Here is a 14,532-nt window from a genome sequence, read left to right on the forward strand (position 1 = left end):
GCTAATAAAGATACAGGGGGCAGTAAAGTGGAGATAAAGAGTCTCCTGGTTCTAAAGGGCACAGTGACGTGCATCACATGACACAAAGGCCATCCCTGCTAAGTGATGCCAGTCAGTTATCTTAACTTTCATTATAACTGAACAGGTTTCACAGTCATGGTTAATATCTGAAACCTTTGGCTTACATGCCAAGGGACAGCAAATTAAAATTACAATTTCAGAATCAATTTTTTAAACTGTTCACAGCGTACTTTTCATACAAATACACAGCATCTAACTGTAACTGTGACTGTATATATAAATATAAATATAAATATGTAACCAAGACGTTTAAATGTTATTCTCACAAAAGTTGCAGGCCAGTATCTCCTTACTGGTTTATCCACCAAAGACAAACTTTGGAATTTTGTAGTGTTAATTTTGGACTTTGACAGTTTGCTCCACTTAAGTAGCCTCCAAACCAAATAAGAAATTCAATCTCTCACTCTAACAGTTTTGAATAGGGACCGCCACAGGGGAATCTGCTGAAGTAACCATTCTGGGTCAAGACCCATCATTTAAAAAAAACAGGATGTAGAACAATTGTCCTAACAGCATTCCCGTGCCAAAGTATGTAAATTCAAGTACAGGAACATCAGCAGCACTAAATTTAATATTTAACAGGGAGACCCACTAAATTAGCTGCCATTCAGGGCTGGTTTTATTATAGGAAGACTATAACAATCATTGCTTCTTCCTGGAGTCAATGCCTCAGCAGTGGACACTGTCAGAGCTGCCAACAGCGGTGAACTGCAGGTCATTATGTCAATCAAACAGTAATTTCAGGGTGACTAGATTGCATTGTTTTCCGCCTCAACAGCGCCACGTTCCCTCCTGCCTATCTGTTTGTCTGCCAGTTCATTTGGTTCCTCTGTCTGTCCATCAGCCTGTACCCTCTGGCTCAATGTTGAAAGCCGCTCATCTAACTTCAGGACAGTTGTCCAAACAAGACACTCCATTCACTCTGACCCCTCCAGGGAGGAAGGCAATTGACAATTCGTGAGTCAATTTGTTCACTTTTGGAATTGACCCCGAACACTGCTGACACACCAGCCTCTCACTGGAGTGGAATGAATACGTAATGCGGAGGACGGTGGAGGGCGTGGAAGGGATTTTTTTTAAGAGCTGATAACATGCTAAAACAATGTCTGTGCATGTGTTTTGAGTTTTCAGTGCTATGCATTATGAGTGCAGTTAAAAATGCCAAGATCCATTTTGTGGGATAGAAGGAAAAAAACAGATATTATTTAATAAAGAAAACTGAAATCATTTAAAATATATAATCTACAGTCTGTAAAGTATATATGAAAGAATGGGGAACAGAAAATAGTGATTACATTGGGGTCTATTTAAATCTACCAATCATATTGCTTGATGCAGCATTTTGGAGCAAAATAAACACTTAATGCACCTCCACACACCATTACCTGCACAATAGTTGGCAATACAATGCTCACGTGCAAGGCGTGGGCCATGTGTGGATGTGACAAGCTGTTCACATGAAATGTTATCTAGTGCTGTACACAAGTTGACAGCTGCCTCTTTACAAGAGGCGTATTATTATTGTGTGTAAATAGGTTTCTAACAGCTGGTTAAAGAGCTAACACGGGAATTTACTCTTAATCTGTTTTCCACTGGAATTCATCAACTAGAAAAAAAGAAAAAGAAAAGGAGGAAGAATCTAACGCTGTCCCACATTGCATATATATATAGGGGTATAGGGGTTACACTTTATTAGCCTTGTGCATTTTTAAGTAATCTCGCCAACATTTTTTTTCCCTCCAAATCCTACCATAATCCGCAGATTAGCAGATGAATTTATTTCTGCTTGCACTCTAAAACCTCCCTCACCTTTTGCAGGCAGCTATGAATCCGCCACCTTTAACGACAAACAAGCGAGACGATCGCCTCATTAGTGGACTCGCTCTCGCTTCCCAAACACACACACACACACACACACACACCACACACACACTCCTTAGAGATTATCCTGCTACAATTAAAAGTTTAATTAGTAGATTAAAAATACACTGACTGAGTTTTATCACCTTAAACTCCTCCATTATGTGTTTAGCACACACAAAGTGCCTCCTTCCCATCTGAGCCATTTTGAACAGATTATCTGCATACAGATTTTCCCTTGACTGCATTAAGACTGGAGATACAAACTGGGTAACAAAACAAGACTGCTGAATAACACCATCTGCATAATATTCTTTGTGTAGCTGGACAAATGTTGATACTGCAAATAGAATTTGACATTATTTATGTTTAATATCTTGTAATAAGAATCAAAATATTGCAGAATATGGGGGCTCAAAGCTAAACATACAGGTAACAAGCGATATCTTCTTTTCATTTCATGCTTGTGTTATGTTGTATGAAATTAGCTGAGATGCCTGTACTTTCAAGCACTACTGTGTGAATATTCATGTATCGCAGGAAAAAGGGGGGAAAGTATTTTAAGAACCTACTAGAACGAATGAGATTATGCTTCTGTGGACCGCTCCAGAGCATTCTACCACATCCATAAAAGGCTGGTGTACCACAGGTGTTCACTGCACACTGACACGGCTAGTCATTATCTAGCCCGACATGATCATTAAGAGCTGTGATGGCAGTGTGGCACCTCCTCCCTGCATGTGCACGTGCACACACACACACACACACACACACACAAGCTGGAGAAAAAAAAACTCCAATGGAGACTCAAGCACTCCCTATCAGTTGTTGTGTAAAAAAGAAAAACAAAAAAAGGGGGGTGAGAGGGGAAGCTCCTTTCTCAACGAAAAAGCATGTCAGCGCCAGTGCACTTTGACCCTTCCCAAACACACTCCAATCCAATCCAAACAGAAGGCCGGCACCACCAGAATTCCTCCAGCGTCACAGCAGCCCTCACACCCGGAGCTTTTAAGGAAATTTTTTTGATGACGACGAGGGTGGGAAGCATGGAGAGCGACATAGAGGAGTGGGTAGGGAAAGGAGTGGGGGGTGTTTCAGAAGCAGAAACCACACACGTGAACATATGCCTGCTCGTCGAATGTGGCTGAACACTGAAACTTGCCTGCTCCAATCCGTGTTGCCCTCCGCTGAGGCCCTGCTGTTTGGGTTTTTTTCTTTTCTTTTTTTTTTTTTTTTTAAAACGGGAAGATAAATGTGAAGCCTAGGGGCACTATTGTTTGGACATCTAACCAGGAACTGTCGCTGCTCTCATTGCCCTGGCATTAACAGCAATTATGCGCTCTATTCAGAAGGCTTTTGTGCGTCCGACCCCCAGTAGCCCCCACCCACCCACCCGCGTCCTCCACTGCCGTTGCCCCTCCGTCCCCTTCCACTCACTCACTCTCACACACACACACAAGCATGCAGAGTCCTAACACACATTTCCCGCTTTTCTCTGCCCCCCCACCCCAATGCCCCATGCTTTCCCTCCCACTCAGCTACTGGTGAACTCATTTGGCTACTGGAGCACTTTGGTCCCATTATGAATGAAGTTACAGAAATATGCACATCCAGGCAAGAAAAAGAAGGAGGGAAAAAAACAAAACACACATACCAGAAGTATTTTTGTGGTGATACCTGAGCTCAAACAATTCCTCACATAACATTCTGTGGATTTCTCCTCCTCAATCAAAAATGCATTACTTTATACAGCATCACAGCACCAAATATTTGAAGAATTCCTCAAAACTTTAACTGCATTACTGAAAAATGACAGTTATTTTCCAGTGGTTTTGTAATCATAACACTTTCTGAAAAATACAGATTGTAAACAATCAGGTCCTGAAACTAAGTAATCCTAACCTTCACATCAAAAAGATGCAATCAATAGTAATTTTACCCTTATCTTTTCATCTGGACGCACCACAATAACTGCCAAAAATAAAAAATCACAAATCCCTAGCAACCACTTCAAGTTATAACCATTTTCAAGTCTTTACAGGAAATAGTTCCAGGTAAGTTCAGTCTAAGTGAAAGGAAGCTTTGCAGTCTACCATTCAACACTGTCAACAAGTGTATTTGCACTAGGTCACTTAACAGGGATGAATGGATCAGCTATGCACTGTCCTTTAAGAATTTAAAATTGAAATATTCAAAAACGCAGACTTTTTGTTTAGAATGAGAAACAGAATGAGAGGATGGTTGAAAACCAAATGAATATCTGGTTCGCTGCATGTTTTTTCACTGGTTTTGAAATTAAAAGTGAACTTGCCAACAGTTCTAGGGAGTTCAAAATGTGCTGTCTACCAAGGAAAAACAGTCAATAAAAATAAAGCAACATGCTCTGTATACGGATACAAATTTAACTGGTGGCTACATGCACGCACGCACACACACACACACACACACACACGCACACACACACACACACACACACACAGAGAATAATTTAATTTCCATGTTTCAGGGAGCCCCAAGCCCTGTGGGCCAGGAGCAGAGCTAGCCTATATTTAACAGATGACAAAAGTTGCATTCCAGATGTACAGTACTATCTTTGTGTTAAGCTCTATAGAAATGCATGGGAGAAAGAGGGAGCAAGGGAAGAGGGTGGGGGGTGACTGGGAGAGAAGGGGGTGGGGGGGTTACACTGGGGGTTGGGGTGGGGGGCACCAGTGCACAGCTGCTAAACTAATGCCTTTTTTTTTTTTCTTTGCTCAGACACAGAAAAGCAGAGTGTGGTGGCTCACTGACAGAAACAGGGAAGGATACAGGAGGTAAAAACGGATTCATCCATTCTGAGAATAATTTGTTTTACACACAAAAAAAGGAAAAAATATCTAGGCTGTGCTGTGACTTAATGAGTAACAGGCATAATCTGTTACATTGAAGTCAAAATTAGGCATCAGATTAGCTGTTATTACATTAAAAACAATGAAGTCAATGATTTAATTAAAAAAAGGTTCAACTCCAAACCAGGCTTGACTGCAGCTGAATGTTAGCTACACCCAAATCCAGCTCACACTGCCACTAGGGAACGACTACTCCCTTTGCACTAGTTAAAAATCTGATTAGAAACACACCCACAAACTGACTGATTTTTTATTTTTTTATTTTGTTTTTTTTTTTTGCCTCTGTGGTGTTTCAAGCAGAGTGACAGATCGACGGGCGCGTAAGCTCTCACACAGCTCAGCCTGCCAACATCATCAGCATTAGACAATTAAGCTCCACTAGCTGAGAGGTAAAAAAAAAATACATATATATCTCTTCAGTAAATATTTACTGCACAAATCTTTTCCATTCATTCACCAGGCACTAACAAAACCTTACTGTACTCCCTCTCCCTTCTCTTTCTGAGTCCCCTCCACTACCACCACCACCGCCCCCCCACCCCACCCCTACATCTGCGATTCATTGACTTTACAATTTACCACATGTCGAGATGGGAGAGGTCGAGCCTCCATCTGAATCACGGCACAAATATGCGAGTGATTTATTGTTTTAAAAACCCTGGGCCGATTTAGTGCAACTCCACTTTTCCTGAGCATTACTCCTATTGGCAGACCATGAACAATTACAGTTCGGACTAATTAAGCTCCGAGAATGTGCTGTGCACCGCTAATGTCTAGCAGGCCTCAATTTTAGTTTAATGGTGCCAAACTTTGCTTCCCAGTCCCCCCCACCGCCACCTCCCCCTTTCTCTAAGTTAACTCCTCAAATCCAAAGCAGATTGTACTTTTTATGACTGTTTATTGAGTCGAAGAAAAATAAGGACCTTTTCTTTCCCCTCTCCTAGCACAGGATGAGAGAAACAGCGGAGAGAGAGGAAGAGAGGGAGCACAAAAAGGAGTAGTGGGAGGGAGAGCTAGAGATAGATAGATAGATAGAGAGAGAGAGAGAGAGAGAGAGAGAGAGAGTGAGTGAGTGCGGGAGCTGCTTCCGCCATACTTTTGTAAACAAAAGTGATTTGCAAGACAAAAGGAGCGCAACCTTCCAACTAAATTCAGAGTGCATTTTGCAGCTACAGGCACAAAATGCGGCCACATCGTGCCACGAAACCCCCCGCGGACACCAATTAGGCCCTATTAACATGTAAAGCCAATTTGATAAGGTGTGGGCCCTATCCCTTAAATCCGTATTAAACTATCTTTCCTCTTGTCACAGCCAAAAAATCCATTTACAGCAGCCAAACACACATAATCCATATGATATACCATTGTTATGCTTATGTTGCTGCCACGTTTAGGAAAGATACTGTCTGTCTGTGTCAATTATAGCAGATAAGGCCACAGCAATGCGTGCACGTGAGCACAAAGGAGGTAGTGTTGCATTCATTTTTGCATCTTCATTACAACAATCTGACCAGAAAATCCCCCATTATTTCTTCCTAAAATAAAAATGATAAAGGAAGGAGTCAGCCTGTATGAAAGTGGATTTTTTTTTTTCTTCTTAAAAGGTGAGTCTGCGGCGACATGAGCCATCCCAGCACGACAACACAACAGAAACAAAGAGGGAAAAGGGGAGAAAAGCTATTGTTTCAACCACACAAAGCCTTTCCACCGTCTTGTAGTAGAATCGCCACAGGTTCTGAGAGCATCTTTTTTCACTCTAGACACAGCAGTGGATGCTTGGTGTTGCGTTTTCAATGCCCCCCCCACCTCCTCACATACACACACACACACACTTTCTTGTTCTTTTTTAAACTACTCGTAATTATACGTCGAAACTCAAAACCTCCGCCAAAAGTCTCCAGGCCTGGAGAATTATGGGGCCAGGGGTGGCGTCAAATATCTTAACATTCATAAGTCCGAGAGGCAGTAAATAAAGCCAGTGGATTTACGGCCCTGCAGCCCCGATGCAGGAGAGCTGGCCGCCCAGATCCCCGTTCTCCCTCCCTCAGCCTCTGCGTCTCCAGACCTGTTGAGGTGTGATGTTAGCCCACAGCACCGGAGTTAACCCACCGCCTTTTTTCACAAGCCCTGTGTTAGCATCGGCAGGAAACAAAAGGTAGACAGAGAGAGGAAGGGAGGTAGAGAGAGCAAAGGGAACGGGGGGCGGGGGGGGAGTGAAAGGAGACAGAAAACCGGGGTGAACTGGCCAGGCCACTTCTCCAATTCAACCTGCACCCAGTGATCCAGCAGGCCTTTGTGTGAGGTTTAGGGAGGAGGGAGACGGCAGGGAGAGGAGAGGAGGAGACGAGGGCAAGAGGGGTTTTTAAAGCCCGGGCACAGCGTCATGTCAAATTGCTAAATGATACTAAATTGTGAGCCTCCTTGGACTTAGGTGGTAGGAAAAACAAATTCTCACTGGTTATGGCTCCCAGAGGTTAGACAAATTATGGTAACCGCCACATGCAGGAATTTTTTTTTCCTCCTCAAGTCATGCAAAAACAGAAATCAGAGAAACAAGGTAAAACGTCCAAACAGATCAGGATCAGTGCCAGCTGACTAAAATAACATTAAAACTGATGTGAATTTCTCTGTAAAATACCTGATGATTTTGCCACACAGAAATCAAAAAACTCCATTTTAATCATTTATATCAAATACAAAAAAAATACAGATTTAAAAGGCCTTGATGTTGCAATCCACATCCTAAAAATAATAACACAGCAGCGTCCAAACCAAGAGGAGCAGCAGAAGAAAAATGAAGGGAAAAGCAGCGAGAATCAAAGCCTTTCATGACAAGACAGAGAAAGTCTCATTCCAATAATACTAGCAGTCATATTCAGTGTCTCTCATGACATGTTAGGGAGCAAGACAGCTAATCAATGTCCAGGTGAATTATTTATGCCAGCTTTAAGTCTAATACATTTATATTACAGCGACCGCTGACTTCAAAGCTCTAATGGCTGGACACACAGGGCGCCGCAGACAGTGGGGGCCGAGACTGTACAGTAAGAAGACCACTGCAAGCCGAAAACCATGCTCACCTACAGTGACTGTTCAGGTAGATCTGTGGATCGAGCTGTAATAAATCTTGTCTGCTTTACTGCTAATAAAGCACCTCCTAAACAATCAACAGTGGCTTTTAGATATTTCTAATGACTTTATCCTGAATAGAAGAAAGTGGCGTCGAGAGGCAACTAAACAACAGGTAACAAATCAGGGAACATGCATTTAAAAAAAAAAAATTTAAAACACCCTTCCATTTCCAAAATGTGCCTGAAAATAGTATTTCAGGGGTGGAATTAAGAGAGCAAAGGTCAACACTGTCTCGCCGCAGCATCCTCCAACCACACTACACAATTTACTGCTTTTTCTAACTGCTGCACAAGCACAATGAAATGAGCGCTCCACAGACCCGTACAGGATATAGTGCTGTGACAGTCACAAAGAAAACTATAAACCTTCTACCACTGAAACAAGGAATTGCATCAGTTCAAATCATGTGTTGTTGTTGTGAATGTGCGTTTGTGTCAGTAATGATGAGAATAATGAGTGACTAATTCCACAAACCAGCCCGTAGCATTAACAAGCCTGGCTGACTAAAAGGGAAAGAATGGCAAAATGTTCCAATATGTGCATATTGCCGGGAATGATAAAATCTTTTTAAACTATAAAATACTCTCTCTCTCTCTCTCTCTCTCTCTCTCTCTCTCTCTCTCTCACACACACGTAAAGAGAACTGTGTAAGCAGCAAAAAGAAATTATTTCATGTGAAACCCTGGGTGATCATGTTGAACTCAAAAGCAGAAATTGTGTCAAACACAAAAGAAGGCATTATGTGTCAGATGTGCATTTATTTTCCAAGGTGTGCAAAGCGCACAAAAAAACAAAAAATTGAGGTAACAAATATCAGTTTCGTTAGGCAGAGGTGGTGTTGGTGTTGGTGGTGGAGGGGTGGTGGTGGAAGGGTCATATTTCCTAATGCCTGGTCTTTGCCTTAACCTTGTAAAATGAGATGACAGGTCCTAAAGCGCAGACTTGTAATTGCAACCGTTTAAAATAGGGGGGCAAAAAAACACCCATCGTTGAGAAAATTATGCCGCTTAAGGATTGCCATTGCCCAGTGGGACTAGTGAGGTGCTGAGCAAATGAGTAAGTGTGCATAATTATAGCATGGCTGATTGTGTCTAAATAAATAACATGAATTTATTTATAAATATGGGTTTACGTAGCACATGCTTTATTTTTTAAGGCAATGGATTCCTCATTAGAAGCAAAGGTGGTGCACATGCAGAGCACAGCACAGTGTTCCCATTCAATAAATCACACTTCTAAATATATAGTTATGCATCAATCAGGTAAAAAAAATAAAAAATAAATTTAAAAAATGGTTTAATGTTTTTTGGAGTAGGGAAAAAAAGCTGTCAAATTTTAATGCATGCACCTTTCACATAATGGCTTTACAGGCTTTGACACATGCAAATCACTTTGAAAATCACATTTGCATATTGATTTTAATTGTGTGGTTTTACATTGCTTTACACTGCTTACAGCGTGTCAGGGAGCCAGTGTAAAGGTCTGAATGCTCATGCAGTTTGTGTTAGAAAAAAGGGCATTTTTGATGAGGCTGTGCAAACACAAGCCAATTGCATTATTCAGTGGGTTAAAAACATGCACTTGTAGCCAGGAATATAGCAAACCCCTGCACAACAACAGCACTAATAATTATTATTATTATTATCACCATCAGTTCACATTGATCATGCGTTTAATTTAAAAGTTGTTCAAGTTTAAATTCAGAAGGCATGTCAGTAAAAAATGTCATGTGCACATGACCTGCCATAAAACCATTATGTCCTTTTTCATTGCAATGAGTCCTAGCGCTTAGCACTGTTAGCATGCTAGCTGCTGCCCATGACACACACAGGGCTGGGGGAGCTGCAGGCGGACATGCATGCCATTGTACTGTACACTTCACGGGGAGTTGCAAAACTTGGCTCAACGTTTTTTATCGGCCGCACTTCTGGGTGACAACTCTCCGTGTCTGTCTACCACCGTGTTTTCCCGGAGTCCGTGTGTGTGTATGGAGGGTGTGTGTGTGTGTGTGAGAGAGAGAGGAGTGACTGTGTGTGTGTGTGTGTGTGTGTGAGTGAGTGCACATACAGTTGTAAATAAATGAACTTACTGTGCGTGCTGTCGGAGAAAGTGATCCATTGGGAAGGTAGGGGCTTGTGAGATCGGGGATCATTATAAATGGATAGCCCGGGTACGGTGGGCTCTTGAACAGCCCTCCATCTTGCCTTTTCGCAGCTAACATGGCGGGGGGGGGAAAGAAGAAAACTTTTTATAAAGTGGTCTTGAGTAGTTTCTTTTTCCAGAAAAAAATGCATTTGAGGAACAAAGCGGGGGAGATCTCCTCCGTCTGACAAATATAATGTCATGGTGCAAAAAAACCAACAAAAAAACAAAAAACAAAAAAAGAGTGGAACAATAAACCAGAGACTCACCCTCCTCTAAACTTTCTCTTGTTTTGTCTCTGAAAGTTTCAGATCTAGGCGGAGGCCGTCTTTCCGCCTTGAAATGCAATGAAACACAGGGATTGCGTTAAAGTTAACACAAACGGGCGACGAGGCTGATAGTTAACTTTCTTTTCAAGTCTACCAGTGTTAACAGTGTAAGAAATGTAGGCCTCTTACTTAACAGAACCGGGGACGGATCGATCCATGATTTTTTTTTTTTTTTCTAATCAGAAAACTTACCTCTGAATCCGACGAGCTGTTTTGATTCGTTTCCGACTCGTTTACAAGAGAAGATTTGACATCTGCTAAATCCCTTTCTGCCGAGGAGTTCTCCGAAATTTTCTCTTCCTGCTCCCCTTCGTCTTTGAAGGCAATCATTTCATCGTTTGCACCCAGATCGTCCCCTCCACCGCCGTTGAGCTGCGGCATTTTTCCCGAGCAAAAATTTTTGTTCAAGAATGAGGGGCAAAAAACACAAAGTTTTTAAACCCTTGATCTCGGTGATCTAGAAAGTCCGAGGTTAAGTTTTCAGGGGGTCTTGCACTGGCGTTTTCCAAAGCTCTGGCGGGTTGGTACAAAACTAAAAAAGAAGGGAATCTTGGCAGAAAAAGGAAGCCGGAGAAGGAGCCGAGCCGCTCGGATTGAGTGAGTTGAAGTTGGTCGGAGTGGTTTTCAGTTCAAAGGCGGCGCTGATTGACAGATAGAGAGGGATGGAAATAGAGAGAGTCTGGATTCAGGATTATTGACAGGGAGAAACACACAAGAAACTAATGAGATTCAAACAGGGAGGGACTTGAAGTGACGTTTTCATAAATAGGAGGAAAAAAAAGGGAGAGAGGGGGGAAGAGAGAGAGGGAGAGAGAGAGAGAGAGAGAGAGAGAGGGGAGTGCTGGAGGAAGCCGGCGGACGACTGCAGTGAAAAGCATGTGAGAAGGAAAAAGGCAGTTTGGGAGCAGGACAGTGATGGTAAAATAGGAGGAAGATAGGAGTTGCTTGCAAAAGTGGATTAAACGCACATATGGGCGGTCTCCTGGTGGAAAAAAAAATGAAAAGAGGGTACTTCCTCAGGCTGTTTGCAACCAGTTTGACTCCACTGTTCCCGACCAGTCTGTCACACTGGAGCCAAATTAAGTTCACATTATAGCTCACATTTAAGTTTTTTATTTTTTCAAAACCCATCCTTCAGATAACCTACTTTTGCATCTGTTTTTTTTTTTTTTTTTTTTTTGCTTACTAAATACCAGAGGCCTATCAAAGCAGAATAAAAGCCATTACTCCGAGCTTGTTTCCCTATTTTATCTGCCTTGTCAGTTCCTTAGATCTATTTTTCATTTTATTAGATAATGTTTCCTCAGATCTATTTTTTGGGATGGAGGGTGTTATTGCATCCTGCTTTCTTGACAGGTGTGATGTCCTCTGGGACTAACCTGAATTCCTCACTGGCAGCACAGACTGAGCTGGGGTTTTTTTTTTTTTTTTTTTCCTTTTTTTTTATGTTTTCCTCTTCTCCCTCAGCAGCCAGACTGGACACAAATAACTGATGCAGATTTGGATGCTCCAATTTTGTGTCTTATTTTTTTTTTATAGAAATTCAACCTGTAAAAGACAGAAGGAGATAATGTGACTGCAGTTAATAGAAAAAATATCACTTGAAGATATGAAATTATGATATATACCTTACATTATTACATTATCTATAAAACAATATTTTGCTTTTGTTGCCTTCTTTTGTTTGCTCTACATGTACACCACTTTTCCTATCAAGTCAATGAGACTTTGGATTTACTGTGTTCCATTTAATTAACAATTGATTATTTAAAAATTGAACAAAGGAAAATGTTAAAATGGAAAATATTTAACAATGCCCTCTGAATAAAAGTAGGTTAATTAGGGATAAACAAAAAATAACAAAACAAACAAAAAAATTTTTGCCATTGCCTACCTGAAATGTACATAAAAGCGATAAAAGGGAGGAAAAAAACCCCAGTAGGCTGCGCCAGCTGAACAAGGGGAATTGTGCATGTCTTTTTATGTGTGTGTTAGCGCGTGCACATGTCGGTGATGAGCTCAGCACCGGTGATTCAGTAACCTTATCTCATCAGCTCGGGAAATGCAGTTTTCTATTATAGCCGATATTTGATGGAGGAATCACAAAATCAACAATGAATTTCAAATGTATAACTGCAAAAAAAAAATAGAGCTGCAACATACATCCAGGTGACACTTACACTCCGTTGCAACATGGTTGGCTCCTTTCAAGCAAAATAAATCACTGTATAAGATCAAAACAAGACATAGAATTGCTGATTAAAAAAATATTGTTTCATGTCATCATGCTGTTAGACGCATGAAAACAAACATTATGACACTAATTCCTGTGTATCTGCTCAGCAGTGTTGTCAAACAGCAGTGATGAGGAAATATTATGTGCACAGTGCAGCACCAAAGTGTTGTGGATCTGCCTACCAACACACCTAGACCAGGCAGCACCATGAAAGCAGACTATTCCGCTCAGTGATCACTGATGTGCTTTATCTGGATGAGGTGAAAGCAGTGTTTGTGTTAGCTGGCTGGGCTGCAGCCAGCAGTGTTAGGAAGCAGGGAGGAAGGGAAAGGGATCGCCGTCTCTGGTTCTCCTCCAGCGTGCCTGTGTTTAGGCAGCCGGTGGAAGGAGAGGCACCCCGCCGCTCGGGGCCCTCCAAACCTGAGCCGACACAGACCAGACCAAAGCGGAGAAGCTCCAAGCTGGCCTCTCCCCGGATTGCCTCAGCAGGTACCTGAGAGTTTACTGGGGGCTGGCAGCGTGTTATCGTGCCTGCCGTGGGGACACCTGCCTCTGATGCCGCCCTGGTGATTCTAATCTACAGGAGCCTTTAATAAGATGATGATAGGCTTGCGCTGCCGCCGCTGCTCTGAATGATGGAGCAGGGAGCGCGCATGGGGGTTACTGTTGGTGTTATTTATTTTGTTATGGGTTTTGCATGTTCACCTCTGCTCCGTGTGCAGCTGTGGTTTGGTGCAACTGGGGATTGTCTAAACCATGCGCTTCCACGTCTCAGAGCGTGGAGGAAGTCAGAGGCATCACCAGTGTGTGATCACAGGACTTCAGCTCTGCATTGTAGTCGTCATCAGCCTTGATGATAAATCCATACTCTTATCTCAGCAAGTCTGAATTGTTTACTGCCACATTTGATGCCAGCAACAATCTAATTGGACAAGATTTAATCACAACTCTGTCTCTATATGCAGTTCAAGCAATAAAAAGAGGAAAAGATAAATACTGTGAATTATTCAAGGGGTACTTTCATATGTCATGATATTGTGTTACTTTACTGATAGCTATATTGTGATTCTTGGGCTCTGTGGAGTTCTTAAAATAAATTATTATAAGTGCTCAGCACATGTGTGGCTGCTGGATCCTATATATACATGTGCTTTTGGCGATCCCTCTTTTTTCATGCCACTTCTATACAGGACATAAACATGATAATGATGATGAATAAAGCCCCACAAAACAATTTGTTGTCAAATTGTCTTGATATACATATAGAAATATATAACATATGACAATTAATTTTGTTTTTATCAGTCATGCTATTTTGTAAATACTAAGGATGACATGCTTAGGTATCTGGGTATCTTTAATTGTGTTTTAGTTTAAAGGGATTCTAAGGGCACAAGTTGAATAATTAAACAGATGATCCATCGTCAATAAACACTGTTTGAATATGGAGAGTAAATACAGCTTTTATAAAAAGGGGTTAGTGTTTAGTATCAGTAATCTCATAATTCCTCTAAATCTCATATGTTTTGTGGTTTACAGGAAATATAAAGGAAGTAGTAGCTGTACAATTAAATGAAGCTACTGTATGTGTAGTCTGTACTACATAGTTTATACACAGCTACATGGGAAAATATTTTATAAATCAGCATTTTTATATTTATCTTTTTTGGAAAAAACAGCCTTCACTTAGTGTTTGGTAATTCTGATTTAACGGCCTTTACTCTCTTTTTGTACTGACAATACACGGCCAAATTTGTCTGCGACCATCCTCAGTCTGAAAAAAGTAGTACAGTACCTGGTTAAATAAAGTCTACATAACTACTCAAAGAAACAGATTCTTTAAAATCCTCACACAGACCACCAA

The 14,532-nt window shown here is 41.5% G+C and overlaps 1 protein-coding gene across 34 annotated transcripts in view; it reads right to left on the reverse strand.

Moving 5' to 3' along the window:
* tcf7l2 (transcription factor 7 like 2) overlaps positions 1-11,292 on the reverse strand; it is an 89,611-nt gene extending 78,319 nt beyond the window's left edge. For 5 of the 34 annotated variants that reach the window (XM_051066481.1, XM_018703278.2, XM_051066496.1 and 2 more), the window contains exons 1-3: positions 10,625-11,285; positions 10,373-10,439; positions 10,051-10,175 (exon numbers count right to left, since the gene is read on the reverse strand). In XM_051066481.1, coding sequence (XP_050922438.1) covers positions 10,051-10,175; positions 10,373-10,439; positions 10,625-10,813 — 381 coding nt within the window. In that variant the 5' untranslated portion in view covers positions 10,814-11,285. Of the gene's footprint in view, positions 1-10,050; positions 10,176-10,372; positions 10,440-10,624 lie in introns of all 34 variants that reach the window. The other 29 variants (XM_051066480.1, XM_051066474.1, XM_051066490.1 and 26 more) reach the window with 11 other exon arrangements.
* Positions 11,293-14,532: the final 3,240 nt, after the last annotated feature.

Source organism: Lates calcarifer, linkage group LG23 (genome assembly GCF_001640805.2).
Source record: "Lates calcarifer isolate ASB-BC8 linkage group LG23, TLL_Latcal_v3, whole genome shotgun sequence".
NCBI lineage: Eukaryota > Metazoa > Chordata > Actinopteri > Centropomidae > Lates > Lates calcarifer.